This window comes from Sander vitreus, chromosome 21 (genome assembly GCF_031162955.1).
Source record: "Sander vitreus isolate 19-12246 chromosome 21, sanVit1, whole genome shotgun sequence".
NCBI classification, from domain to species: domain Eukaryota; kingdom Metazoa; phylum Chordata; class Actinopteri; order Perciformes; family Percidae; genus Sander; species Sander vitreus.
This window is the reverse complement of record NC_135875.1, coordinates 11,389,943-11,417,747: the sequence shown is the minus strand read 5'-3', so window position 1 is coordinate 11,417,747 and position 27,805 is coordinate 11,389,943. Positions and strand designations below refer to the sequence as shown.

The window sequence follows — 27,805 nt, the reverse complement described above, 5'->3', positions numbered from 1 at the left end:
AGCTGCCCTGAATGAACGCCTTGAAAAGGTCTCGTACACAGCCGGTTGTAAAAATAACTTTCTCTCTCATGGCAAACTTGAAACAAGGAACAATAGACATGTGTAAAAGCACAGCAGGGAGGTTTGTGCGCTCGGTAGACCAGGAACTTGGGGACTTTCATTTTGGCTGATGTGTGTTTCTTCCACACAGCTGGCTCGCCTGCGCAGATGCTGTTGCAGATATTTCGAACAGTGCCAACACGGCCGAAGGAGAGCCAGATCGATCTTCACAGATCAGAACTTGGCCGGTGTTCGTGGTTACACCCAAACTCAGCTGATCCAGGTTATCCAGGAACTGACTCTTGTGCAATGTGCAGCGCAGCAGTTTGTCTCTAAACGGAGAACTTTTTCCTTGGAGTACCGCTTGGAGTAAAGGCAAATTCTATTAAAAAACAGAAAGCCTTGCTAACATTATCCCCTCACCACCCAGCACTGAAGACCTAATACAGCTCATTAATTAATTAAACACTGAGCCCAATTAAGCAGCCCTATTAAGCACTACATTAAACAGCAGCTGGTACATTATTTCCCCTTTGTAAGAACCATCATAATAAGGGAACATTGTTACCTAAAACATTGACTGCATCCACTAGAGACCACTGAAAAGCATGAAAGTATTCCTTGCACTGAAAATGCATTAACCTGAAAAGATAGGCTGAATGAAGTGCTGGGTCAAGATGCCCACGGAAATGAGTAAAATTGCTTAAAAATGCATGCTGAATGGTTGTGGGAGAGATGTGTGGGCAGAATCTGACTGCTTAACATGGACACTCTAAATCTGCAGGATCAACAGGCTGTAAAGACATACCAACAGAGTCGATCATCAAAGATCTGTATAAATCCAAGTGCTAAGGTCTTCCATTTAAGGATTTTTGTGTACTTAGGTAAAAATATGATTCCGAGAAGACAGTCTTGAGGACTCCGGTCTCTGGTATTTAGAAGTGAGGACCTCCCAACTACAGTGGCTGTCTTGTTTTGAGTCTTGGCAAACAGAGTTGCGGTCATGAGAAGTCTAGGTTGTTTGCTGAATTCCATGTTTTACGAGGAGGTTTATGAGCCACTGTTCAGGTTCTTGTTCTTGAATGCAACGCCACTTTCCATTTAAGCAAACCACGTTAATGAGTGTGATAGCTAATTCAATCAGTAAGATGAGAGCAGCAGTTGTCAACAAGAAGTACTTGAGATGACTATGACTTTGTCCCACTATAACTATCACAGTCTCGTAAACAGTCCTGGTTATGTTTCTGAGGTCAATAAATTAATGGACAAATTTAGCATTTCTATTTCATAATACTTCCTCTCATAATATATGGGGGTATCAATATTGAAAAGGACAGTTTACTTTATAGAATACATGTATTGTAAATATGACATTTGAATTATCTTTTAATCTTGAATTGTTTTGACAAGAATATCTCTACAGACAGACAGACGCCATCCAGACAAACAAAGTCCTGCATATGTGATCCATGATGGCAGGGCATAATAAAACATTTATACACCCATCGGTGCAAACACTTTCTAAGAGCTGAAGTGCCTTATCTAAGGAGAAATGCTTCTGCGGAATTCTCAACTTCTTGAAATGTATCAGGGTGTTCAAAAGTTTCATCCTTGACACTTTTAAAACACACTGTACTCTTTTCTAAAGGTGTTGTTTTTAGCAGGAATCAAGTAGCATGTTACTAACTGAAATTCTACTTTGAATAAAAAATCTCTACACAGCAGTCAAACATACATGCATACAGTGTAAAAATACTTCACCTGTTTTGGGATCCACGTCTGACTGTAGGTGAGGTGGGGGGTTCCCCGGTGTGAAGTGCTCATTGCTGTAGGTGATCAGAGGCGTGAGTGGGTGCACATGGTGAGGGTGCTGTACCACTGGAACCTTATTAGACTGAGAGAAAGAAGAGAGAGAGAAAGGGGGAAAGAAAAAGAGGCCAGGGTTAATATCTGGGTTAGGGGATAGAGATAGCAGGCGTCTGCCACAGAATTACAACTTGGTCTGAAGGCTCTCGAGCTATCAAATTCATGGTACTCTCGAGGTGCCAAACCGCCAAGCCACAGTGAAAATAGTGTGGTTTGTAATTAAAAACACTTCTGCGGTGTCACCCTGGAATTCAGTAACACAATCTAAGAGGCTTGGGGGGGTTTGCCAGTTCACATTTGGGTCTAATGTGTGATGAGGCACTTTTAACCACGGTTGCAGTCAAGTAATCGATCATCTGTAAACCACAAAATCAAGGCAGCGCGTGTAAATCCACAGTCATTAGCAGCTCCAGTCGGCGCTCTGCTCGCCTCTCCTCCTACTTGCTCTCGAGCCTTCTCCTGGTCTCCCCTCTTTCTCGCTCCCCTTCCCTCATCTATTCCCCTAGGGCACGGTTCACGGAGGGTAGGGGTGTATTGTAATAAAAGGGATTGGAGAGAGGAGGTGGGGCTGAAAAATCCATTTCTGCATTTTTGCCAAATTAGTTTTAGCTATGTAATCTTCTCTTTGTGCTCGTAAGTGGTGCAGGCCCCCTTTTTTCAATTACCCAAAGATTACAGTGGAGCTTTAGGGGTGTGCTGCCGTGGGCCCCTGTGTTAACCGGAGCTCAGCCCCTCTCATCAGGCCAGGCTGAGACAGAAACTAATACACACACAGTCCACAGTCCCCCGACCACAAGATAACCAGATTAGAGCTCTGCTGTAGATTAGGCTGGTGGAAGAGCCTGCTCTCGCCTCTTTACCCACACATCCTTATCCCGCCCTTAGCAGTCAAAGAAGCAGCACTAATCAGGCTTATCATAACATGGATGATATGTTCAGGGGGAGAGGAGTTAGACGCCAAGCTGCTTGCGTGTGTGTGTGTGTGTGTGTGTGTTCAATCTGCTCCCTCATAGGCCACACACCCTCATTAGCGACTTTAACCCATGCCAGAAAGAAGGAAGAAAAAAAAAGCGCTCCACTGTGGCACATTTCCAAAATACTTTGAAAAACATTAATGGGACTAGATGTTGGCAGGGGGGCATACATACAAATGATGCTCAGTTGTCCGATGCTCATTGACAATACAAATGCAAAGCTGTGGGCCCAGGGCGAGACAAATGTGAGCAGAACTTACTGCTGGGCTGTTTGAGACTGAAGTTAATATCGGGCCCGTGCGAGAGCTTAATACATCAACAGTCCATTCAGAGTCCCGTACTAAATTTTCACTGGGTAGTTAAAGCTGTCCATCTGTATGGTGTGTACAAGCCTGGCCATCTAGACCTCTATTCTGTAGTGGCAGTGGTGGGGGAGTGGAGAATGGGAAAGGGGGGGCATTCCCTATTGCCATGGTCCCAATGAAAGATTAATGAACCCCAGCAGAACTCCAGGGAGGCAGAGAGACTCCTGGGACTCATTCACAGCCCTGAGCTGAAAAGGCTATGGAGGAGAAAAGCAGAGAGGGGTTGGGGGTGTGTATATGTGTTTGTGGGTCTGGGGGGGGTGGAAGGGGCGGTAGGCAAAATGGGATTCGTTAAAAAGAAACACAAGCCAAGGCACTCCTCGTTGCGTAGCTGATTTGATCTGTGCATCTAAACTAGTGGGATGAAAAAGAATAAACTGGTAGAAAAACAATCAGGATGGGGGTTATGACAGCTGCCAAATGCAGCTGATGAGTCTGCAGCTGAATGCTAGAAGATGGCCTCTGTCTCCCACTCTCTTGCTCCCTCTTTTTCCTCTTGTCCCCCCTCTATCTCTCACCTCCTAACCTCCTCCTTCACGACTCCCTGCTCTTCCCTCGGGTAATGATGTGAAAGAATGTTGTCAATTCTTCATCTCTTGGTGCTGAAAAGCTTTAGTGGCCATTTAAATGAGTTCTTTTGTCCAGGGGCCCTAGCCATTGGGAAGACAGTTCAAAATGCCCATCCACTGAGTCCACATTTAGACAGAGGGTGTTAGGGAGGGTGTGTATGGGACTGAGAGAGACGGAGAGAGCTAGAAGCCAGCCGATTTACATCATAGTCACTTGTGGTCCAAGAGTGTGCTCTTTTTTTAAATCCCAAAAAGCCCAGAGCGAGGCAAATAGTAACTGGCTGGATTGACTGCTGCCTCCACAGTTGGCTCAGTCCACTACAGACATTGGCTGAGCCGTGAAGATAAGAAAAGAACATGGCTACATAAATTCAAGTTTTGGTATGTTGGTGGTACTTTCCAATGAATGATCTTTAAATGGTATATTTTTACATTCCTTCAGAGGTCTTTCCTTTCCTCTATCTGCTGACATGGGTGAAAGCTGCCAGTGACAACAGTCATAATCACACCCACAGTGTTGATCACCCAACGCATACATGGTCACTCATCTGATGTGGACTTCCTGTAGTCTGATGTCTTCAATCAGCTCACCTGCTCACTCTACATGCCATGTGATCATCGCACACAAAGCAGCATCCACTTTGTCTTCCGCTGATGTCAAGACAGCACCCGGTGGGCCCCGCGGAAATGAGGCCCAGCACCTGCCCTGTGGCCACTGTGGGAAAATACAAGCCCAGGACTCGTCTGGCAGGCTGCTAGGTGCTTCAGTCGCACAGAGCCCAAAGAGCGGCGAGAAACAAACGCAAGCAACGTGGGAGGCTTTTACTCTCCCTGCTCAACAAAAGCCAGGGGAAAAGAAAGAACACTTCCTGCCCCTACACCCCCGCTGACTTGCATTCTGCACACCATCTCCGTCATTACAATAAACAAATACAGCAGAAGACAAACAAGCACACCGCTCTGTAGTCATAAAGACCAGGTTTTCAAGCCTCAAAAAAGAGATTTTGGCATTCAAAAGACCCTGCACAAAAATTTAAGAGCACACTCTTGCACAAACATCAATGAGCACATTGACTCTTTTCTCGTCCAGGACACATACAGCGCCTGCTGCTGAGGAAGGCCAGTGCTGTGAAGTGCAGGCAGCACACTTAAGTACAGCAGACACAAACAGAAGCAGAAGTTGCCGCCTCTGGTTATGTTATTGATATTGCCTTGGCTCTATTTATTCTATTCTATTCTTCTATTTCCAACTGCAAGGCTCACAAGCTCAAAGGAAAAAATGCTTATACCACTGAATATATTTCATTTTTTGTGTCATTGTGATCAAGATGGTGCTTCTTTACAATTCCTGTTAATCTACTAGCCATTGATGGCTAACAAATTCCACTATTTTTCAGTTTCAAAACTTCAAACAAAGTAAAACTCATCTCACAAGTTGCAGTGCTGGTACAACCAGAATACTATATCAAGTGTAAAATATTTCCTATAATAGCTGGTGACTAATGCTGTTGCACCATCATGTGAAAAGAGCCTTTTGGAAGTGGACAAATGAATAAGCTGCTTTAAGTCGGACCTGTGGGGAGGGAGAGAGGGTTACAGGAGAAGGCAGAGGGGGTGAGAAAGTGACAGCAGGACGGAGTGAGACAAAGGGAGGGAGACAGAGAGGTGGAGGCCGGACAGGAAAAAGCTGTTGGCCTTGCATTTCCGCCTGGTGGCACCTCGCAGGGCCAATTTGAGCCCTAAATGTAAAGGTGATGACCTTGCTGGCCCAGGGGGTAGGGTGGCCGGGCGGAGGGCTTGAGCCTCTGTCTTTCTGCTTTATGTCATGATATGATGAGTTGTCACAACAGCTTGCGGGGCGCTAATGAGCTGTAGTGAGGCCGGGGCAGGGAAGGGAGGCCAGGAAGAGAGGAGAGAGATGTGGGGATGACAGTGTCGTGATGGATTGGGGTCCTCTCAGGCCTCCAAATTCCAAAGCAAGCAGAAAAAGCTGTCAGAGCGCCCTGAGCCTCTCCCAGAGCGTGTAAGTGTCCCACGTCCAAGGCACATAAAGTGACAACACAGAACACACACACAACACCAACACTGGGAGGCTGGTGTAAAGTGTAAGAGTCATTTGTATGTGTGTGTGAGTATGTGCACACTTTTTGATTCAATTCTTTTTTTAAACAAAAAGTACAAACTGTGCTGTCACCAATTTAATGATTCATTTGGTATCACTCAATGTCCTCCTGTTGAAATCTATTTACACACATGATTGCTGTTTTCCTTGGGGAGGTATAGAGTGCCCCCTCCAGGCTACAGATCTTCATCTCCTAGCAAACCGCTTATTACACACACACACACACACACACACACACACACACAGGTAGCACTCAGTCAAATCAATCGTCAGATTCAAGCAGACAATCTAAAAGGAATACTTAAAGATTAACGGCAATGGAATATGAAATGCTCTGACAAATTAAAGGCTTATCAGAGCCACGATCCTCCAGCATACCACTCTGATTAAAAACCCTGCTACATTTCAGAAGTAATATTTCTTGGTTAATCACTGGTGAGAAGAAAAAAAAAAAAACTCTTCACAATATTATGAACCTTGGAATTGTAGAGGGGGAGCAAAAGGATTTAAAAAGCAGATATGGAGGTGTTGATCAGTTTTCTCTTGCAGAGAAGATGCGTCTCTGAGGGTAAGGAGCTCCCGAGACCACAGTATATTTAAAAGTTAATCTATTCACTTTGCTGCAGTGACATGCCGACTGCTTGATCAGAGCGCTGAACAAAAATATTATGTGGGCCAGAGCCTTTGCTCCCCTTCCTCCTGCTCTCTACGCTAGCACTCAAGTCGTTCGTCACCATTTATTTTTGCTTCCCATCTTTGATAGTCGGCACATCAAATAGAATCGCAGAAAGGACATGTTCTGATATGTCACAGACAAATAAAACTGCGCACAAATAGCTTAAATATGAAGTGGTATTTGGTAGTAACTGTTGTATTCTGTGAAGACAAATCGCCTCTTAGACACATGTGTGTTAAAGCTTTCCCTTTTCAATGTAAACAGCCTCTTGAGCTCTCATACCTGAGTTAAAGGGGCTTCTCTAAGAGTTGATATTGTATCACAGTGTTAAGAGCCAGACTGAATTCTGCCTTTTGAAATGCAATCAGCCCCTCAGAATTTCAGTTGAAAGCCAGGCAATTAAGAATTTGAATTGGATGGCACCATTAACAAAGGAATATGTTAATCTTTGAGGTTATTGAAATCTTATTTTACATTTCATGGTTAAGACATGAGCTTGATCAAATAATGTTTTGTAAAGTAAATAATATTCCTCACGAGAGAACTGTGTTTCTGAAAATGTCCTTTTTAAATCAACTTTTACATTTATTATGTAGGCCTCAATTTAAGAGTAGCAATATCATTCTGGATTTGTTTTAAAGTGTGTGACATTTACAAAAACCTGTGGAGCATCAATCCATGTTTTGAGCTATTAGCATGCATATTTAAGACAATGAAAACACAAAACGCTACACACAAAAGTTGTTTTTGTGACAGCACATTTTAAACCACTCTCTCCGCCCAAATACCCCCCTCCCTTCCCCTCACCACCCTACTACCAACCTGCACCACAACAACAACAACAACAACAACAACAACAACCTGTCAGAATAATGCTAAAAGCCTTCAGTGGTAAGAAAAAGCAGAGAGAGTGAAGAAGCAGGGGAGCAGTACTGCGTTACTTACCCAGCTGCTCAGATTGAGGTGCCAGCAGCCCACCTGCTGGAGGAGAGAGAGCCCGGGGCCCAGGACTCCTGCCTTGGCTCCCGTCTCCTCCGGCCCGGCTGAAGCTCCATCCCGCGGGTACATGACCCCCTCGGTCCCACCCCCGCCCCTGTCTCCTCCTCCTTCCACCTGGCCCCCCCCAGCTCCTCCTTCCCTCTCTACGCCAGGGAGAAGCCCTCTTGCTTCTCTTGGCCGCTTCTCTCCTCCACTTCTCCCTCTTTGTCTGTTTCTGCCTTGGCTTCTTCCTCCAATGTGTGCGAGTGTGTTGCTGGGCATGTGTGGTGTGTGTGCATGTGTGTTTATCGCCCCCCCCCTGTTTGCACTTGGTGCCGTGGCCGGCTGACCATTGTTCCCTCAGGTTTTGACACAGAGTGTGTGTGAGTGTGTGTGTATCTCTTGAGGCGTCTAGAGCAGGTTCAGGTTCTGAGGCCTAGTTTCCCATATAAACACAAAGTCACCACAATCCTCCCCACCCACCCAGTTCCATCATTAAAAAAAGAATTCCCAAAATCCCTCACTCTAACCACAGAAGCTCTTGCTCTTAGCAGCCAGCAGTCTCCTCTTCTTCTCAGTGAAAGTTTTGATGCCAGTGACAAGAAGTACAAAAAGTGAGAGTCAGAATGTGGACAGAGAGAAGGAAAAATTACTGTGAGCAGCTTTTCAGCACTGCAGCAGTCTTCCCACTAGCAATACTCCAGAAAAAATACACTCACAAACAGAAAAAAAATCTGTTATTACCCAAATCCCTGCTGTACGTTGGGCCTGTGTATGTGTTCCTTAAGAGTATGTGTGTGTATGTGTGTGGGCTCTGCTGTGCCTCCAGGATGCCCAGAGACGAACTGGCAGCTTGAAAAGCTTTGGCTACAAGGTAAAGCAAGCAAGGCGAGAGATGGAGACAAAGAGGAGAGAGCAGGAGAGGGAGTGAGATAGAAGGGGAAAAAAGGAACAAGACACAACAACATCCACAAAGGGAGGGCAGGCTCAGCAAAGTGTGGCCAACAGTCACTTTATCTGTGTGATGCTGACAGTCCCCTCTTCATACCCACTTTCCGGGGGGGGGTAAACCGAGGAGAGGGAGGGAAAGTCTTCCCTCTGACACAGACGTGGCACCTTTCGTCGCAACTCTTTTTATTTTTTTTTCCCGCTCTCACCCTTTTTCTGAATAATACCTTAGAGTGGAGAGAACAATTCTTCTCTTAACTCCCCCCTAAACTCTCTTTCCATTCAAGGTACATGTGAACAACGCCTCGAGCCCCTCCTCACTGCCCTCTTCTCCCCATTCTCTTGTCTCTGCAACTATTTCACCTTCAAATCCACTATTCTTCCCAATAATAAAGTCAAATGATAAGCTTTGAATGGTCAAGACTGTCTTTCAACAAGCGCAAAGAAATCTCAAAGAGATCTGTTGGCCATCAGAGCACACACAGAGACAAGGTTCATTGAAGGGGAATACCATCAAACATGACTTTTGATATTTTGGAAAACTAAAACATGTGCCTAAAATTTGCCACATTGCTTTAAAAAAATGTGTGTTGACAAAAACATATTTTAATTGTTTTTCTTGAGATGGCTGAGGGAAAAGATTTTTTTCCCACATTAGACATTTAATATTAGGGAAATTAGGAAGGAAATTATCTAGATGCTTAATAAAGGAATAGAAAAATCTTTAAAATGTTAAATCCCCTCAGACAAAGAAATTGTATTTTTCACAGTAATTTAAAATGATCACAAGTGAAAATTCTGACACTGTTTCTAATCGTTTATTTTTACATTCTATAATTAACAAGACTTGTCACCCGTTTATTACCTTTTATAACATCTAACAACCTGAATCTGACTAATGACCATGACAAATTAAATATTTATAGAAAAACATGATTTCCATCTAAGCACATTAACATTTATTATATTTTTAATAAAACCTGATGAAGGTTATTGAAGAAGAAAACAATTAAGGAAAAATAGCTAAAGTAAGGGAATTTAGAAATGTTGGAAAAAATATCTTTGAAAGCAATGCCAATAAAACAAAAAAGATTAATGTTGTTCAGCTGTATTAAGGCATTTGAAAAGTTGGCAACAGAAACAACTACAAACCTACAGAGACTTTTCTCTTAATACGCGGTTCCTTTCTTTTTCTCCTGCACTCGTTCAGACTTTCTGTCACTGTTAGGACCCTGCTCTTCCCCTGGCCTGCAGCAGGCAGTCCTGAGGCCCTTAAAGCCAAAACAAAGCCCTGGGAATGTCCTTTACACAGCTTGGACAATAGTGCCGGGGCTCCAGCTTGACAAGTAAAAGAACCCCGACAAGGCGGTGGCTAATTGCCTGCCCTCCCTCTATTCAACCGGCCTGACACACTCCTGCCATCTCCTTTTGTCCCACGTGCACTTTCTTAAGTAAACTGCCAGTTCACCAGCAAGTGATGGACAGCTCCCAATCACCCAGCCACAATAGCATCAACGCCACAACACAAGAGAGCACAGGGGGGAGAAAAAAATACTCTATTCTACTCCACTGTCTGAGATGTTCACACGAGACCAAAAAGTGTGCAATACAAGAAAAAAAAGGAAGAACAAAAACTTTTACAAAACAAGGAAACGGAACGGCCTATGACCTTTACAAATTCATTATTTTCACAGGTACATTTGAACAATGCAGGATAAAACCGTAAAGAGAAAATAATTTTAACAAACACATCCTGGTTCTCCTCTTTTAGCATATACTATAATTATTACAGTATAATTATGTTATTTAGAAAAATGTTGATTAAAAATCACAGATACTTAAATTTTTTAGACATGAACTATAAATAAATATTAACTCTGATTTAGTTATGACAGCAGAAGCACAGAAATAGCAGATAGGCTCAAAATTCCTAAATTCTAAATGCCAATACAACATATAATATTTGAAGTTGCTTGAATATAAATAATGGTATTAATGAATTGGATTTAATGTAATTGTGTTTTACCATAGAATAAACAATAATAGTATTTAGTTTGATGTCTTAGAATAATACTCCCCTGTCAGGCTGTCAAGACAAAGCAATCAAACACTGCCTTTCATTATCCAAATTGTCAATCTGTCACTTAGCAACATAAGTGTTATAAATTGCCAAATGGAGCCTAGAAAAATAGCCATGAATAAATCCAATCAAAACATAATATTTAAAGCCAAACAAGCACCAGAAAATAAAGCACAGCTGTAATTAAAATGTTGAAAAGTCTTACCATTTAAAAGAGCTGTATTTGGGATGCTGCTCGGTTCCTGGTTAAAACAAGCATGCTGGCACTCGTGGTAGTGCACAGACTCCAAGCAGACTCCCACCGCCATGTCAGCCACTAATCCACTGGGGGGCAGCACCTCATCTACGGCAGCCCCTCGCTAACGCCCGATGGGTTAAGCCGATAAGAGAGCGGCTGGAGGACCGGGCGAAAGCCAAGGTATGCTGGAGCAACTTAGAACGGCAGCCCTTCAGGTCCCAGAGCGGAGGGGACCGCGATGGCCAGAGCTGGCTGTTCACTCTCAGCCCCCTCATGCATACAAACGCACACTCAGGCTGCGCTGCTCTTCTCTGCATCTGACCGGGACTCCCTCTTTCCCCCTCACCCATCTTCATATCCCCCCTAATAAGCTCTTTTGTGTCCATCTCTCTTTCTTTGATAAGTTGAAAGAACAACAAAAAGAGGGAGAGAAAGAGAGAGGCTTTTATTCAGCGGCTTGGCAGACATAAAGGTAGTGGAGTGCCGTCTATAGGAGTTGCCCTAACTTGGCTAAACTCAAGCAGCGGGGTGTCTCTCGTCATGTCATTAATCCCCAAAACTAGCCACGCTCCATTCACCGCAAGTCACACTAAATTAAATACAAAATCAAAAACACAAACACTGGGCAGAAGTGTCAGAAAAAAAGGCGAGAGAAAGCATTACGATCCGGGGCAAAGGGTGTGTGGTGTCGCAGCCACGTTGCCCCTCAGTCCTGCCCGTCGGTAGCCCCAATTTTTGATTTAGGAAGCCCCGGAAAAAAATTGCCAAAGAAAAGACAAAAAAAACAAACATTTATCACCAAAAGAGCCATTGTAGTGCAGCTATGGCACCTCCAACTCTCTTGCCTGAACTCTCTCAAGACAACTGAGAGGGGAAAAGGAACCCCAACTCCAATTCAAACCTGCCACACAACAAGCCAACAACAGCAGTTAAAACAATACCAAAAATACCAATAAATGGATACAAGCGTCGTAAGGTTTTCAGGAGAGCTGGCAATAGAAAATTCAACCCGGCTAACTGGTGGCTTGAAGAGAGGAATCCCACTCTTAAAGCCGTGATCCGACCATCCACTATACCACCGCTGTGAGCCTTTTAACCACAGCAGAAAAAAATGACTATTGATCTTCAAATAGCGATAATTGAAAAGATCAAAAAGATTAAACAAAAAAATGTGCTGACTTACCATGTTGTGTTCCTTTTTTGTTGTAAGTTTTTCGTTAAATAAAAAAATATTTGCTCAAAGATGCAGCATTGGAGGTGTCAAATTTGTGTAGCCGTCTCTTGATCGTATTACTTCCACAGTCCTGGTTTCCAATGCGTCTGAACTTTTTCCCTTTCTCTTTTATTTTGTTTGTGGTACCTAGCCTTTTTTTCTCCTGCTTAAGACTTTAAAAGCCTTCAGCTCAGTAAAGCAGCACAAATTATCTTGCCACCTTGCTCAGCTCTGATGCTTTGGCCGCTAACTTTGGAAGGCCCTTTACTACTGCATCAAAATTAGCATTGTCAAAGCAGTTAATGAATATTAATATTGTATTTGTCATTGGAGCTGGCCCATTGCTGAACTCCAAGTCATCCATCAGGGACAAGATTAAGCACACAATTATTTCTGACTGACAGGGACCAAATCTGGAAGATTTTTTTTTTTCCTCCAACAATTTAAAGAAAAAGACACAACATCATCTTAAGGTACCTCCCATGAGACGAGACAAGATTAATACACTTTTAATGAAGCAAGATTTCATGGTGCATGAACAGCGGGAACCTCAAGAAAAAAAAAGGAGCGGAATATAGAAATATTTAGACTCATAATTTTAACATTTATTTTTTTATAGGATTGAAATAATAAATTACTGATAATGTTGATGACGGCAGAAAAAGTTTTAATTCAAAGAACATCCTTTATGAAATTCAACGGATTTATTCTCCTTGATTTTCTCTTCACAAGAAGATCTGGATTACCTTTTTCACCTTTGTTGGAACATTAATAGAAATAAAGATGTACAAGCGCTGCACTGTGAACAATGCTGGCACTAAATTTAAAATAAAACATTTATTAAAATCCTGGACCTCCAACACTCTCGGCAGAGCCCGGCAGAGCCTGGCGGCGCACCGACTGCTGTGGACCACACAGGCAGCCTCCATCAGCACCGCCCGCTGCAGCATTTCAGCTCCAGCATCCTGGAGCTTTCTCCCTGATCCACCACCCGCTTCCCACAGAAACAGCTTCACGCCGGGAACCACGGCTCAGTCAAATACAGCTCTCTGCACAATTTTCCAAACCTTCATCACATATGTCACAATGCACAATTTTAAATAGCTTCTACATAATGATGTATGTCATTCCATTTTTTCTCATGGAAATTATTTCTGGAATGCTTTAATAAATATAAAAGCTCTCTCATATCTGAAATATTTAAAGCAAAAGCAGTCCTACCGGTACCTGTCTTGAAAAATTAAGCAGATCACATCCCATCTTCTTCACTCCTCAGTACCCAAAGCATCATTGTATCTTTCGCACGATTTTAAAAAGCAAACCCTTTTTTTTCTCTTTTCTCACATATTGTAAATTCTGAGCAACACAGAGGCAAGCTTCGAAAGCAGCATCCATCCCTTTTTTCACAATTATCTGATTCGTTTTCTCCGTTCAGTGATTTCCGTGAGGGGAGCGGCCGCATTCAAAATCTTATTTGGGTCAAAATAAAACTTATTTTCTCCTTGCGCCTTTCTGAAGCGTACCACTAAAAAAATAAAGGGGAAAGCACTGAGGGGAGGGGGGGGGGGGGGGGTCACACAAACAAATAGCAGATGTGGGGCACTAATGCCAGCCCAGTGAATTGGTGTGAGTATAGGGGTCAAGCTGCGAGCTCACCTTGGAGTGCCGGGCCCCTGCCGACCACCCTGCCGGCTCCCTAATACCATTAGCAACCCTTAGATGAACATACTAAATTGGCCTTTTGTTCTCCAGGTGCTGATCCATCCTCACCGACTCACTGGTGTCACGGAACCAAATACAGATGGTGCAGCCTTTTTCTAAAATGAAAAGCGTGCATAAGAAAGCGCTCCGTTTTCCTAATTCTTCCAATCTCCAAAAGCCGTCGGCATTTCCGTAATTGTTTTCCAGCGCACCATTCACACACAAAATATTAGATTTCGATCTGTTTTCGATTTTCGAATGAATTTAGTTCATGTTAAAATGTGTATTATTATAGACATAATTTGCTATTACAATTTAGAACTTATATTAACAAGATCTCACAGTGAGACATCTACATTAGGATTGATCCAATTCAGCAGCAAAGAAAGATACATGTAATGAAATTAGAGAGCCAAACCGGATTTAATCAAAAATAAATTCAGTTTTTTATTACATTCATTTGAATCCATTAAAAATTATAATTATTTGCAGCAAAGACAAATTCAATAATTTGTCGCCCATAATATCAGAGAAATAAAATATCTGCATTACAGACAGTATTAATTCACATTAATAAATAATAATACTAATGTAAAAAAAATATGGATCTAAAATGTAGATCTTAAAATTCAAATGGCTGCGAAGGAATACTGTATATTAAATTCTAATCAAATAAATGATCTTTTAATTGTTGTGACACGAGCACAGACACTGATTAAGTGTTCACACGAGGCTGTCTGTGAAAACAGGCACCGAACACAGAATCCCACCGCAGCTTAATTCAAGTTGAGAGCCTAAAACAGGTCCAATCTAGGTGAGGAGGAGCGAAGGAAAGAGAGAGACGAGAGCGAGCAGAGCAGGCAGCTCTGTGGCCCAGCGTGATCACATCAGCGCTAGTATCAAATTAACTCTCTGACTTTGAAACTTATTGATCTGCTATTAAGACACTAGTGAACTTGATGAAGTGAGTGCTGTAGGTGACTCAGAGACTTCAAAGTCTCACACCAGCCACATAAAACAAGCCACTTTGATCCCCGCTCCGCTCCTCGGATCTAGAGAGGGGGCTTCAGAGGAACCCCCCAATTCTACTCTCCTCACTTCTCCCACTCACCCCGGGCACAGGCTACTGCTTTTTCTTTCCCTTTCCACGTCTGCTGATGCCCCAAGAACCGGCAAAGCACCGGTGCCACACAATGTTCAATCGAACCACATTTTACACAACAGTCAGCAAGTTGAGAGCACAGTAGTGTACAGTGGTGGAGACAGATCTCCTTTCTGATTCACCAAGAAATAATAAACCAACACTCACACAGAAAATGCAATATGATGTCAAAACAACTACTAGAATATGGCGGCCATCTAAGCGTATACGCATTAAAATTCAGTGTCGATAAGAAGGGGATTCTTCATGCCAAATACGGCATGTAATAAGGTCGGCAATGAGAGAGACAATGCAGAGAGGGAGATAGCACTACTATTGTGTGGTGAATACATCCCCCTCTTTGCTTAAGGCAAGTCTTCCCACTACATTAAATACTATGTGCTGCCAATCACAGCTGCCTTTTTTTTCATTCTGTGCCACTGGGTGGAGGTAGTAGTTAATGTTTTCAACATGCAGTGTATCACTATTATATACTGAAGCAGACACAAATCACAACTGGCCCACAGAATGCTTCCTCTCTACCAGCTTAAACCACTATGGGAAAAAATATATATAATAATAATAATAAAAAAAACAACAGAAAATAAACAAAAAATGTATCTTTTGCTCCTCCATTTGCAACAAGACAGCCTGCAAGACTGAGAAACAAAATCTCAGGTTCGCCCTCCACTGAGCTGCTAACTTAGCAAGACTGAGTAAAAAGAAATTAACGGCTAAATTAATCATCGGCAGGACAGTGTTTGCGCTCAGGCTCCAGTGCTCACAGGCAGGGTGTGTGTGTGTGTGTGTGTGTGTGTGTGTGTGTGTGTGTGTGTGTGTGTGTGTGTGTGTGTGTGTGTGTGTGTGTGTGTGCGTGTACGCAAGTGTGTCTGCACTTGGAGTGCCGGTGCTAAGCTGCGTCTGTTTAATTAAGAGGGGTAAAACAGATGACAAATGTGAGACAGTTAAACATTTAATGTGTGCTTATCTCCCCCCTCATTTATTTAGTTGGGAGAGATTCAGAGTGGGTGGCGTTCAAGAGTGATGCAGTAGCGAAACGCTGGTGGAATTAGAACGCAGCCCTGTGTGCCGTGACAAGTCAGCAAGCAATACACAACCATTTCCTGACAATTGCTTTGACATTTTGCAACTTAATTCTGTTTGATGAGAAAGAAAGGAATTACGTGATAAATCAAATAAACACAAATACGGATTCTGCTACACAGCCATTTGTGAAAAGCAAAATAAATAAATGAGTTTCAATGTAAATGACATTGTCACTTAATTATAGACATAGTTTTTATACCAGCCGTGCCTATATTATCAAAATAAACCATGCAATTAAAAATGCCATTGTATCAAAGGTTGTTTCTCCTTCATTTCACCTGACAAAGATTTAATATTTTTTTTCTGGATGATCCCCATTGTGTATCTGGTGCTGATGCACATTGCCTAGAGTCAATGTCAAATCCCAGCTCCAATAGTCCCGCATAAAATACAGAACGAACAGTGCCCGCGGCACACACATCCCTTTACTCAACCTACTTGCAATATCTCATCCAAAGTTATCACTTCCAAAGTGACAATGTTAAAATGAAAAAAATTGAAAAATATATATTTTAAGAGAAAGAGATAAAAATGGGTGGCAGCGGTGGGGGTATGGATGGGGAAAGGGAAGCTAAAAAAGCAAAAAGAGGGAGAAAAAGAAGAAAAGGAGGAGGTGGAGGAGAAAAAAAGCCCTGTGCCACGAGCATATATAAGAGAAACCTTCACCAATTAGTGGGGAGAAACGGGAGAGGGAGCTGCCGCGGCGTCGGCACTCAAAGAGCCAGGCCTTGCGGCGAAGCTGTCATGTCGGCAGGATTGATCAACAGGCCTGCTATTTCTAATGGCATGTTGTCATGAAGCTGCAGCCATGGGGAGCCACCTGCCTCAGTCCTCGCACAGCACTCTGTGTGTGTGTGTGTGTGTACTGTATGTGTGTGCAAGTGTGTTTGTGAAAGATGGGAATGGGGTTATTGCAGCAGCTATACCTGTGCTGTGCCCATATATCTTTTACTAACAATTTAAAAACAGCCTGGAATCCTCCTCCCACTCTCTACCTTCCCTATCCCTGAAGGTGGAAGAAATGTGCCAACCTGGATTGTTCTTCATTCTCACACAGCAGAGCCAAGCTATTGTAAAATCCAACACAATGGATACAAAATGTATACTCCGTGTGTAGAGGGAAAATGTAAATGAAAGCAAACAGTTTTGGTTGTTTCAGAATAATAATTCAGTACAAATAAAAATGGTTTATTCTTTTTAATCAATTTCATTTTGTTCATGGGGAATATTTTCACCGTTCAACAAATTAATTTCTCAATCGTACTAAAACAGTATATTACATGGATAAAACTGTCCTGTGTTATCATCTGAAAGGCAGTGCATTTGATTGTAGCCCATTTTCTTTTAATGAAAAAAATCGCCGTCAAATAATCAGCGGACAATAGAAGCTCGTCTGCAAAATGCCAGCGCAGGAAAAGCACAATCAAAACAAGGAAATTGCTTTATAAAAAAAGAAACTGTCACGTTATCCTCATTTTTCAGTTACACGGCAACACGGCAGCCAAACAAGCCCAGGCTCGCAAACAATAAAAAAAAGTCAAATAAAAGTTACAGAACTTGAGAGTTCAAGGTAACACGGGCTACTTGGACTGCATGTCACGTACAGTTAACCTTTTTATCGGGCATGCCTGTGGTCTCATCAGTCGATGAAATTCTTTGCCCGCGGCGGGTGACTTAGCCGAGGGACACGGACCAATAGAAAAATATTTTATTGTGTTAGCATTTCAAATGGCGAGTGGAGGGTGGAGAGGAGGGCATTTGGAGGGGCGGTGGGGGAAGAAGCTCTAACCGATCGTTGCCAGCGGAATTAATTGCCTATTCTGAGAATAATGTCCCTTATCCACGATCCTCGGAGGGCCGAACGCTAGCAGAGGCCACTTTTTTTTCTTTTCTTTGGTGTCTTCAAAAAGAAAAGCGCTTAGGGGTGCTGGCCGTATTAGGGGTTTAGCTCAGTCCCCTTTAGGCCAGGAAAAATAATCAGAAGCACTGAACCAAACTCAACTAATCCGTACACCAATTAAAAACGCAGAACCCACACTTTACGTTAATGTGTCTTAACAGATAAATACTTTTAAATGAATTGTATGTTTATTAAAAATTGGCAAATTCTGACTAATAATTTGATTATTGGTTGAAATTTACTTGAAGAGAAAGAACATGAGAAATAAAGCGGCTACGTTTGGCTTTCAGCCAGCTCCCGATAAATGGCTCAAGATGGAGCGACCCCGGTGGTGCTTCTATCCTTTTATTTAAGGGGATTTAAGTTCAGGCTCTGTTACACATTGGCCAAGCATATGCAATGACCCTAACTGATATTGGTGCATCTTTTAGCCACATCTTAATCTAACCTTTGTAAAGCTCTGGGGCTTTTCAGACTCAAAACAGCATTAAGAACGAGTATTGTTTGGAGCGAGGAAGGAGGCAGCTCTGGGAGACGACTCCAACGAAAAGCTGGGCTCGGGCCCGGGCAGGAGCCCTCTGGAAAAACAGCTGCTTACGCACTCCAATCAGTGGGAAAACAAAACCGCTAAAAACTGAGATATATATTTATTTGTTTTAGATGGAGGGGGCATCCCAAATGATCCATCCCTCCATATCGACCTCTACGGGCCCATTCGTGCTAGGTGTCGATTTCATCCCTCGGCAGATGGACGGGCGAATTCGCAGCAGTCCCCATTACACGCCTCTCCTTCGCTCATTGTGAATTCAGTCAACGAAGTCAATCTTATTAACTTCCGCGCCGGTTCACACATGACATTTTCTTCAATTTTCTCGCCGACATCAAAAACATCAATTAGCAGCTCGAAAATGGGAAGGAGCGAATGACAGAGTCCGATAACGCCGACTTATTTGAAGCCGAGGGTAAATCTATTCTCCAGTTTTGAATGTGTTCATTACAATTGCATTTTCAAAGAAGACCTCCAAATAGCAAAGAAATTAAATTTATCTCCTAGAAATGTCCAGAAATTGTTTTTTTTTTTTTCCCCTTTCTTTTTTTTTTTAATCCTCTGTCTATCTCTCAGCCTCAGTGGGTGACACAAAGCATTGTGGTGCTGCATTTTCTTTTTCTCATTAGAACAGATCACAACTCCCACAGAAGTTGAAACCCTATACTGTAACCTCTAGAGTAACCCGTAAAAAATCATTTTAAAAGGAGTCCAACATTTCTTTAGGAAGAAAAGGAGGCGATAAAGTGGACTGCCGGTGACCTACAGTTTTAGCAACACTACTATGATGACGATGATAAATGCAGTATCTATTCTTACCCAACAAGGGGAGCTATTATCAGATTAAAGAAATAAAATGCTTTACAGGAAAAACGTTGTTTTATTTGTTGGTTTTTTGGTATTTAATAATCTTTGAAATCCATCTTCACATAAGCATGTATCTGTAATTGACAGACACACTGAATTGTTTAAGATGTATTATTACATTTTGTTTGACTTGCAGCGATATTGTCAGAGGATTTTTGTGCTAATTAAATGATATTCACCTGTGTTAATAAAAGAATATTAAATATATGTTTGTATTATATTATGTATATTTAGGACAATTAAACAATTTAAAGACTAATTTAAAAAATAGTTTCTATGTATACTGGTTATTACTAACAAATCATGTAGTCTCTTTATATCAATAAATTTAAGACTGCATCCTTTAAATAAATAGATTAAAAGGTATTTCTAATAAAGTGCAATTTACAATGCTGAGATTTTTTTCCAATTTATTTTAAAATAGTTTATACGTATTTCACTGTACAGATTAGATGCCGCTCTGTTAGATAAAAAAACAACAACCCAACTTCCATCTAAACTACCATTATATCCACAGCCTCATTGATCATTTCCTGCTACTCCACATCACTGTTACATCAAAATGTGAAATACAAACCTACACATTAATGACGCTCTCTCATGGCTCAACTCTTCTGCCTCCCATCACTGATGAACATGTAACTCAATAAACCTTGGCCAGTAACCTTTAAGTAAAAGGCTATTTTTTGCCGATATCCAAACATTGTCAGACGGCTTCCTCATGCTTGAGTTACATCTCCGAGGGGGTGAACAAAAGCAACTTTAGTGGCTGTGGAAAGACACTCATAATGCGAGGGGGGTGAGGAAGAGGGTCGGTCGCACACTGAGCCGTGCGGATCACGTTCCTCCGGCCCATTGATTTCTGATCTTTTGACATTATTTAGTTGCTTTTTATTTTCTTGCCCGTCTTTTATTCCATGTCACAAAAGACAGAAATGTCCAAACAAGTGATGGTGAGAATATCTACTATCTGTCAAAAGAGCAGGCTTTTCCCGGCATTAAAGCGACCAAATGCTCTGACGCAGTGCCGAGAATCGGCGGGATGAAAATATCACTCTTTATAATGGAGGCTAATCAGATTTCGGATGTTGTTTGCCTTCTAGCTAAAGGGAGATGGAAACGCATGGGGCAATAGGGCTGTAACCAATACACTCCCAGTTCATCGCCATCCTGCACTCAAGACAAAAGGCCTGCTCTTTTTGTCTCATATGTAATCTACATGTTATACAGCCAAAAAAATGGGTCACACAGTCAAAATCTAAATTAAGACGAGATGCAAGTGTTACCCTAATTTCTGTTCTAAATAGACATGGCTGAAGGGACCAAGCGGGCAAACTAAATGCAGAGAAAGACGAGGAGATGCCTTTGTAACACGGCTGTCGGCTGAATGTTGAACACACAGTACTGATCAGTTCCATTAAGCAGGGATTTGATCATCTCCCCCTGTGTGCTTTCACAGCCCGGCTTCAGATTAGATCACTGTGAAAATGGTCAAATGGTGTGTTTATCTTACTGTAATTATTTTTGATGCAGATGACAGACATTGGTTGTTTGCATGTGGCTTGATGAGTGTGCACAGTGCGAGCCAAGACACGCACATGCACTCGTGAATGAACACGCAGACACACACAGATGCTGGCATGGAAAGAGCTGAATGGTTTCCTCTCGATGCCATTAACCCATTAGATAGTTTCAACAAAAGCCTGGAAATGTTTTGTGTGCAGAAAAAAAAAAGTCAGGGCACGGTGCACATGCAATTACTGCACCGTAATCCTTAAGTTATGACTAATATTAATGTTCTGACACAAATGGACTTTCAATGAGATTGAAAGAGAAAACCCCAGGCAACAATGGAACGTGTTGAGCTAAGCTCACAAATGCAACCAAAGCAACAACAAAAAAATCAAAACATACATGTTATGGTAAAAATAGCAATATTTAGGTCTTATGCTATGTGCTTCTGAAGAAATGTATCTTAAAAAATAATAATTATGAATATTATGAATTATGAATTATTATATAACGTCCTCTATTATTGAACCTCTATTGTGTGTGTTTCTGTCTTTCCAGCTGCTGTTGCACTCAGAATGCCCCTCAACCATGTGGTGACCTTAAGTGAAATTGTTTTAATCCCACAGAGCAACTTTAAACTTTACTGTTCCCCTTCCAGAATTGATAATATATTCAGTTATATGAGAGTTATACGAGATCATTTGTGTGATGGATCCGTCCTCAATAATCACCTCTATTTTCACTTCACTCGAGTTAGGCTGTGTCACTAGATTACTGGCCTTCGTAGCTACCTTTCCAATTACTTTAAGAGTTTTGGATGGACAAATTTGTGCTTTCATGTCCCGTGTTAGCAGATGAGTCTCTGCTTCTGGCCATGAAAGGAGAGTTTTTAATGAGCTGAGGTGAGGTTAATTGGTTCGCTAAGATCCTCCGAGTCATGCGCCTCTGTATGAAATTGAGTCCATTTCCTGGAGTTTCCCCGGACGTATTTAATAACAAACACTTCAGCCCAATTTTCGTTTCCCACAGAGAGGGGGAGATACAGGGAACGGGTGGTGGAGGGGGGAGAGTTTGGTTGTTTGTGCTTGTTTTACTCGCCTTCACCATCCCACACTGTAAACGCTATCTGTGTTTCTTCAAAAGACCAATGGTGTAATGTCAGCTCCCATTCAGAATTAGCGAAAATGTTTTGTTGCTCATAACTGCAAATACAGCAGTGTTTTCCGCAGATACCTGAAAGCTAATTATCAGCCAAACACTTTTCTAAGGTTTGTTTGTAAAATCTGCAAGTCCATGAAGCTCGACACTGTATTTATGCAAGGTACTGTGGTAGCATTTTCTTATATTACAAAATATAATAATAATAATAATAATAATTCATCGAAAGCATAAACAATTCACTTTGTGACAAACTTAAGTTACTTACATTTCATTTATATTTCTTTTTTAACTGAGTTGCAATGTCAGAATGCAGGACCAAAGACAAATACAGATTCAAAACATTGTCTCATGGGGAGAACATCCCCCGTAAACTGTGCATTAGCTTCTCTGCAAATCAACTGCCGAGCACTGTGGTTCAGAAAAGTAGTACCTTGAACATTTTGTCTGCATGCATAAAGGTAACACATCCAGGACACACCACCATCCAAGATCTTATGCAGCAGTGATAATTTAGGTCCCTTTTTACCACAAGCTCCAAACTGCCTGTTTTTCTTTAAATGCTTACAATATATTAATGCAGGCTAATTCCAAACATAATTGTGTGTATTTATTTGAGACAGCATTAAGCCTTTGCTGTTGTTTTCATTTTTCTAACAATATGGGTAAATTTGCAGCAGTCGGTCAAATCACTGCTGTCGAGTTACTGCAGGGGAACCGCTGCGTAGACACCACGGTGCACTAATCCTCCGCAAATGACTGGGCCTTTCACTTGCTATTAGGAACTACATGATGTGAATCTGCCCAGACTAAGAGACCTTGTAATCAACACTGGTGCAAATGTGTTAAGTTCAGTGTCTCGTTGACGGGGGGTTCAATGGTCCTGACAGTGTAATTACGGGTTGCTGCCACAATACTGTGGCCAGCGCACTCAACACTAATTCAATCCATCTTCATTTCCAAGAGCAACGCCCCTACCATTGATGGATAGTTATCATTAGAGAGTGACAAAGCACTGAAACAACTGAGGCGTGAGTGGCAAAGTGTGTGTGTGTGTGTGTGTGTGGGTGTGCGCGCGCGCTGGGTGTAAAGTCAAGTAGCAGGAGGATGTGTCCTCTAAGATACACACTATTGCCCCAGACAGCAGGATTATATATTACTACAGGGATGAATACGGAGAGACAAAATGGGGAAGGAACTTTGGGTCAGGGAGCGGGGTTTGCATGCCACACACACACACACACACACACACACACACACACACACACACACAAATAAATACATAGAATACCCACATAGAGTATGTGTACGTGTTCACAACAGTTTGGCTCACTGTGACCCCGACACACAGAGAGGCTATGGCTCGACACACCAGCCTTTTATAGCATGCTGCTCAGACTGCTGACAGACAAACGCACGCACACACACAAAGAGACTGATACACACTGATACACACACTCGTACAGGTCTGGGCACTGTCTGCAGCCAAACACTAAACCACAGGCTGTGATTGAGGCTGACTAGTTTGCTCCTCTATATTTTCAGTCTATATATTCAGTCCACCATGGCCTGTATATGTTAATTATGTGCGCTGCCTCTTTTCCTAAAAGAAGGGGTGACAGAGTCTGCTAGTCAGGCACTGAAGCAGCAGCAGGGCACTGAAATGAGGCCCTTCCAGTCATTATGGGGCCTCCAGCTCAGCCACTGCATCATTACATGACTTTTAAGCTCTGGACAAAAACACTGTGGATGCCTCGTTCCCCGTGTCGTTCCTGGCATAATGTTAACGCATACCGCACACAACAGAAATCATCCTGTTTGTGGCATTTTCCGTATCAAGCTGTATGCCTTCAAAACAAACTGGAAGTCCAAAAACTTTTCAAAAAGAATAACAGACTGTGAAAGGCTATAATGAGTAAATAGCTCAGAGGGTAGGAGGGGAAACAAATGGCCAGAAGAATTTTAGCACAGCGCTGTGCTCAATGTGATTATCTCCTTTTTCCTTGCGGGTCGCAGCTTTAGGGGTCACCACAGCCTTATAGTCTCCATCACACACACACACACACACACACACACACACACACACACACACACACACACACACACACACACACACACACACACGCAGGTTAGGCTTTGCCATTTCAATGACTCAATTGCATCTGGAGCTCCCCATCGATTGTGCTCAGTGACCCAGCAAAGGCCCATGTGGCGAGCGTCTGCCCCACCTCTCTGAATTAGATCATGTTCAAATGGGAGCCAGCATCATGGTCGCCCATTGTCCATTAACCAGGAGGTGGTGCTACTGGGATGTAGAGCACTACTTCATCTTTTTGCTTATACCGCTGAAGCAGACGGGGATTTGTTTGGTAGGGGTTTTTCATAATAGCGGGGATTTAAAAGGCTTTTCTGACACCTACAGTTGTAGACATGTCTTCAAAGACACAGACGTACTCTGTTTTACTGTCGATGTTGATTTAGCAGCAGAGAGCGCATGGAGGTTCACAGTCAACTGACGCTGCCTGCTTGAATGCATAAGATTCACAGACTTGTGAGCTCTTGTTCAGTTGGCTCACTGTGAGGAATGAATGGTTTGCTACATCCCTCTCCAACCTTAGTGCACATACACCCACGCAATTACAATTGATGCTTACTCATGCACATTCCTAATGTGCTATTATACACTTACACGTACTGTACATTTATACAACAGCTTTGGCGAATTTGCACACATACATGCAGGCATGAGCTCAGCGGCCAATGTGCTGCCGTAGACTGTCTGGCCTGCTTGCAGACCCTGCAGTTTGTTTAGCAACACTCCTTTTGACGACGCCCGAAGGGTGCAATTAAGCCCAATTAGAGCCTGTCAGTTTTATTAAGAGGCACAGACTGGCCAGGCTCGGGGGCAGTGAGGGGTAGAGGAGGGAGGAGAGGAAGGAGGAGGAGAGTCTGCAGCACCAAGCTTCTGCTACTCTTAAAAAACTAGGCAAGCACCACTGAGAGGAAACTGGTGTAAATATACTGTACGTAGTGTACGCCAACCAAACAGATACTAAACAGAAATGACTGCTGTGACAGGTGAAATGACTAACTGGTGTTACAAAGATTCGCCAAGGGCCTGATCAAGTCTTCATAACCAGGTCAGGTTCTGCAGGTAACCTTGAGTGCTCTCAGTTCAAATACATAGAGATTATCTTTATGATGCCACATAAAAGCTACTTAAAAGTACAGTTTTGTGATCAGAGAACCTGAAGCGATCAATGGATGGCAAAACCAACTCGTCTATAAATACTCACTGGCTACAGTGAATGCAGACACGTGTGGATGCAGATGTCACAAAGCATTTTCGGAAGGGGGAAAGGGGGTGGTGGCTGTGTAGTTATATGAGCCTGCCCTGATATATTAGTGTGGTTGTGAATAGAGCAATACAGCTGGCTTGGAACAAAAACTGCAGCATCTCTTTCATCAGCAAATCAAAAACGCAAATGAATGTATCATTCCCTCACAATTCCTTTTCCGTCGACCCCTCAACAGAGATGTTTACAGATAGCTATCATTCCTCCTCTTTTTCACATTTGTGCTTGGACATGTTTCAAAAGACCGGGCCTTTTCATCTCCCCTCTCGCTGTGAGGAAATTTGCTCCTTAATGGCTTTCAAAACAGGAAGCGCAGACAATAAAAAAAGGAGAAGTGAGAAAAACGCTTCGCTCCCGAGTCCCCCTTCAGTCGACGCATCCTTTGCGGTGCTGAGTACTGCAGCACACTGCTGCTGTGCCAAGGTGCCAACTGTGCCAGTCACACTGACCTCCATCTGCAGGCAACTTGATACCATCTCTCTAACTGCCGCTGAATGGGTTCGCTCAGTCACAGTGAAGTCTGAATGCCATTCAAGGCTCAGGCTTGGAATTGTGTTTCGAGTTTGTGCGCTATTGTATTCTTTGTTCACAGCTGCTGTGTAAAAAAAATCCTTTATCACTAAACTGAATACTAAAATGGTTGTATTGGAGGAATGCACACAGGAATACATTACTGTCAATGCGCAAATCATTCTACTATCAGGCAAATTAGAGCTGATTTTTCTCAAGTCTTTATCAATGACCCTCAGAAGAGTAAGGTTGAACTGCTCCAGACCGGCTCAAATTACTACTCAGGAGGCTCTCTTGCAAAGTACTAGGCTTACTATTTTAATAGTATATGTAGGTGTCTGTTTACTCATGTTGTATTCATAATTCCGCCTCCTGCAGGGCATCCGTGTCCACTGAGTGCCCTTGAACATGCCATGAGTAGTCTTTCTGTGCCTCAACTAAAAAGAGACCTGAAAGACAGCTACACACGCTTCCGCACAGTTGGATAAAACAAACCTTAACCACACAACTCAACCTCACAAAAGAACTTGCTTTTTTCAAAAGATGTTTAGAAGAGTGTTTTTTTCTCTCTCCTTGTCTTTGCTTTTTGTCTCCCTGGATAAAACAAATGCATCATTTTTCCGTTAAAAACAAAAATCTTTACTCCCTCCTCTCCCTCCCATTGTGCCATTTCCGTGTGTGGAAGTGCTCCCTCCCATTGATTTTCTCCTAGCCAGGGCCCTACCCAACAAGAGCCGCTTCCTTGCTGGTGTCATCTCCTTGTGCCTTTCTCCTTTTAACTGTGTTTTACTCTTGTGGCATAATGTACAACTGCCAAACTGGCGTTAGGGAGGGGAGTGCAATGGGAGGAAAAGCTGATACATGCGCTCAAAAGTCTCGGCTATTGATTTCTTTTTGATGCAGATGGGGAAAAAGGAGAACTGTTCAAAGCTGCGGAGAGCCTTGATCACCACTACAGTCGAGCCAGTTGGTAATGTTGTTGGTAGTAAGGCACAAGGATTGTGGGTGTTTGTCTGTGCATTACATTACTTTGTTATGCATTGTGTTACGGTTGAGCTTTAGATTCTGCGCGGTCAAAGGCTTATTACATGTAAAAACCAATATGCACTCTGGTCAAGGCTTCCTGGTGTGCTTGCATCATTAATGTGTGCAATTGCCTGGAAAAAGTGTCAATTGCGATGGAGATTGTGAAAGTGAGTACAACTCCATCTCAGAAAAACACCAAAAGAAACTGCAGGCTTGTAGGAAAACACAAAATGGGCAGGACTACTCAAGGGAGTTGCCAGGTTTACATAGCCAAAGAAGAGAAAACTGAAATGTGCAGCACAATAAATAAGGCAACCATTGAGAAAAAGAGTGATATGTGTCGGAACTATTTCTGACATCCATATGCTCAAGACAGGATGTTCAAATCAAAGGCACTAGAGAGCCATGTGCAGAAATCCAGAGATAGAGGGGAAAGCTAGCAGGAGTATTTTCCTGCAACTGCAGCTCCTCATCCACAGCTTCAGCTCTGCCGGCCCTCTGTGATGTGTGCCTGTGTCCACTGGGGGCTACAATTAGCCCATCAAACTCATTCCAGCCGGGAATCCACACCGCCTCTCCAATCCCCTTTGCTGGCTCTCCGAAGCCTATGCTGCTCCATAGAGACAGGCAACTTGTTAGACTAGGGGAGGTAGCCTTTGATGTGCCAGGTTCTGCCGAGGCCTCCCTTTTTGCTCATATCAAGGCTGAGAAGATATAACAATTAAAATGGCGGGAGAGGCAGACTGACACTGCAGTATGTGCTTGTGCATCTCGTGTGCCATGTGCTTGCCTGAGCACCTTGGACCTGATCCTCACTGGTAGGGGGTGCACCTCAGTATTAGTGCAGATATCAGTTCCCCAGTGGCTGGTGAAGCAAAGACAAGTCACATACCAGAGAGATGTTCTTTATGC

At 42.8% G+C, this 27,805-nt stretch overlaps 1 protein-coding gene across 22 annotated transcripts in view; it reads right to left on the bottom strand.

Annotated features, from left to right (window-relative positions):
* tcf7l2 (transcription factor 7 like 2) overlaps nucleotides 1-27,805 on the bottom strand; it is an 89,042-nt gene that overhangs the window by 15,422 nt on the left and 45,815 nt on the right. For all 22 annotated transcript variants that reach the window (XM_078278511.1, XM_078278510.1, XM_078278515.1 and 19 more), the window contains one exon: nucleotides 1,801-1,933. In XM_078278511.1, the coding sequence (XP_078134637.1) occupies nucleotides 1,801-1,933 (133 nt within the window). The remainder of the gene's footprint in view (nucleotides 1-1,800; nucleotides 1,934-27,805) is intronic.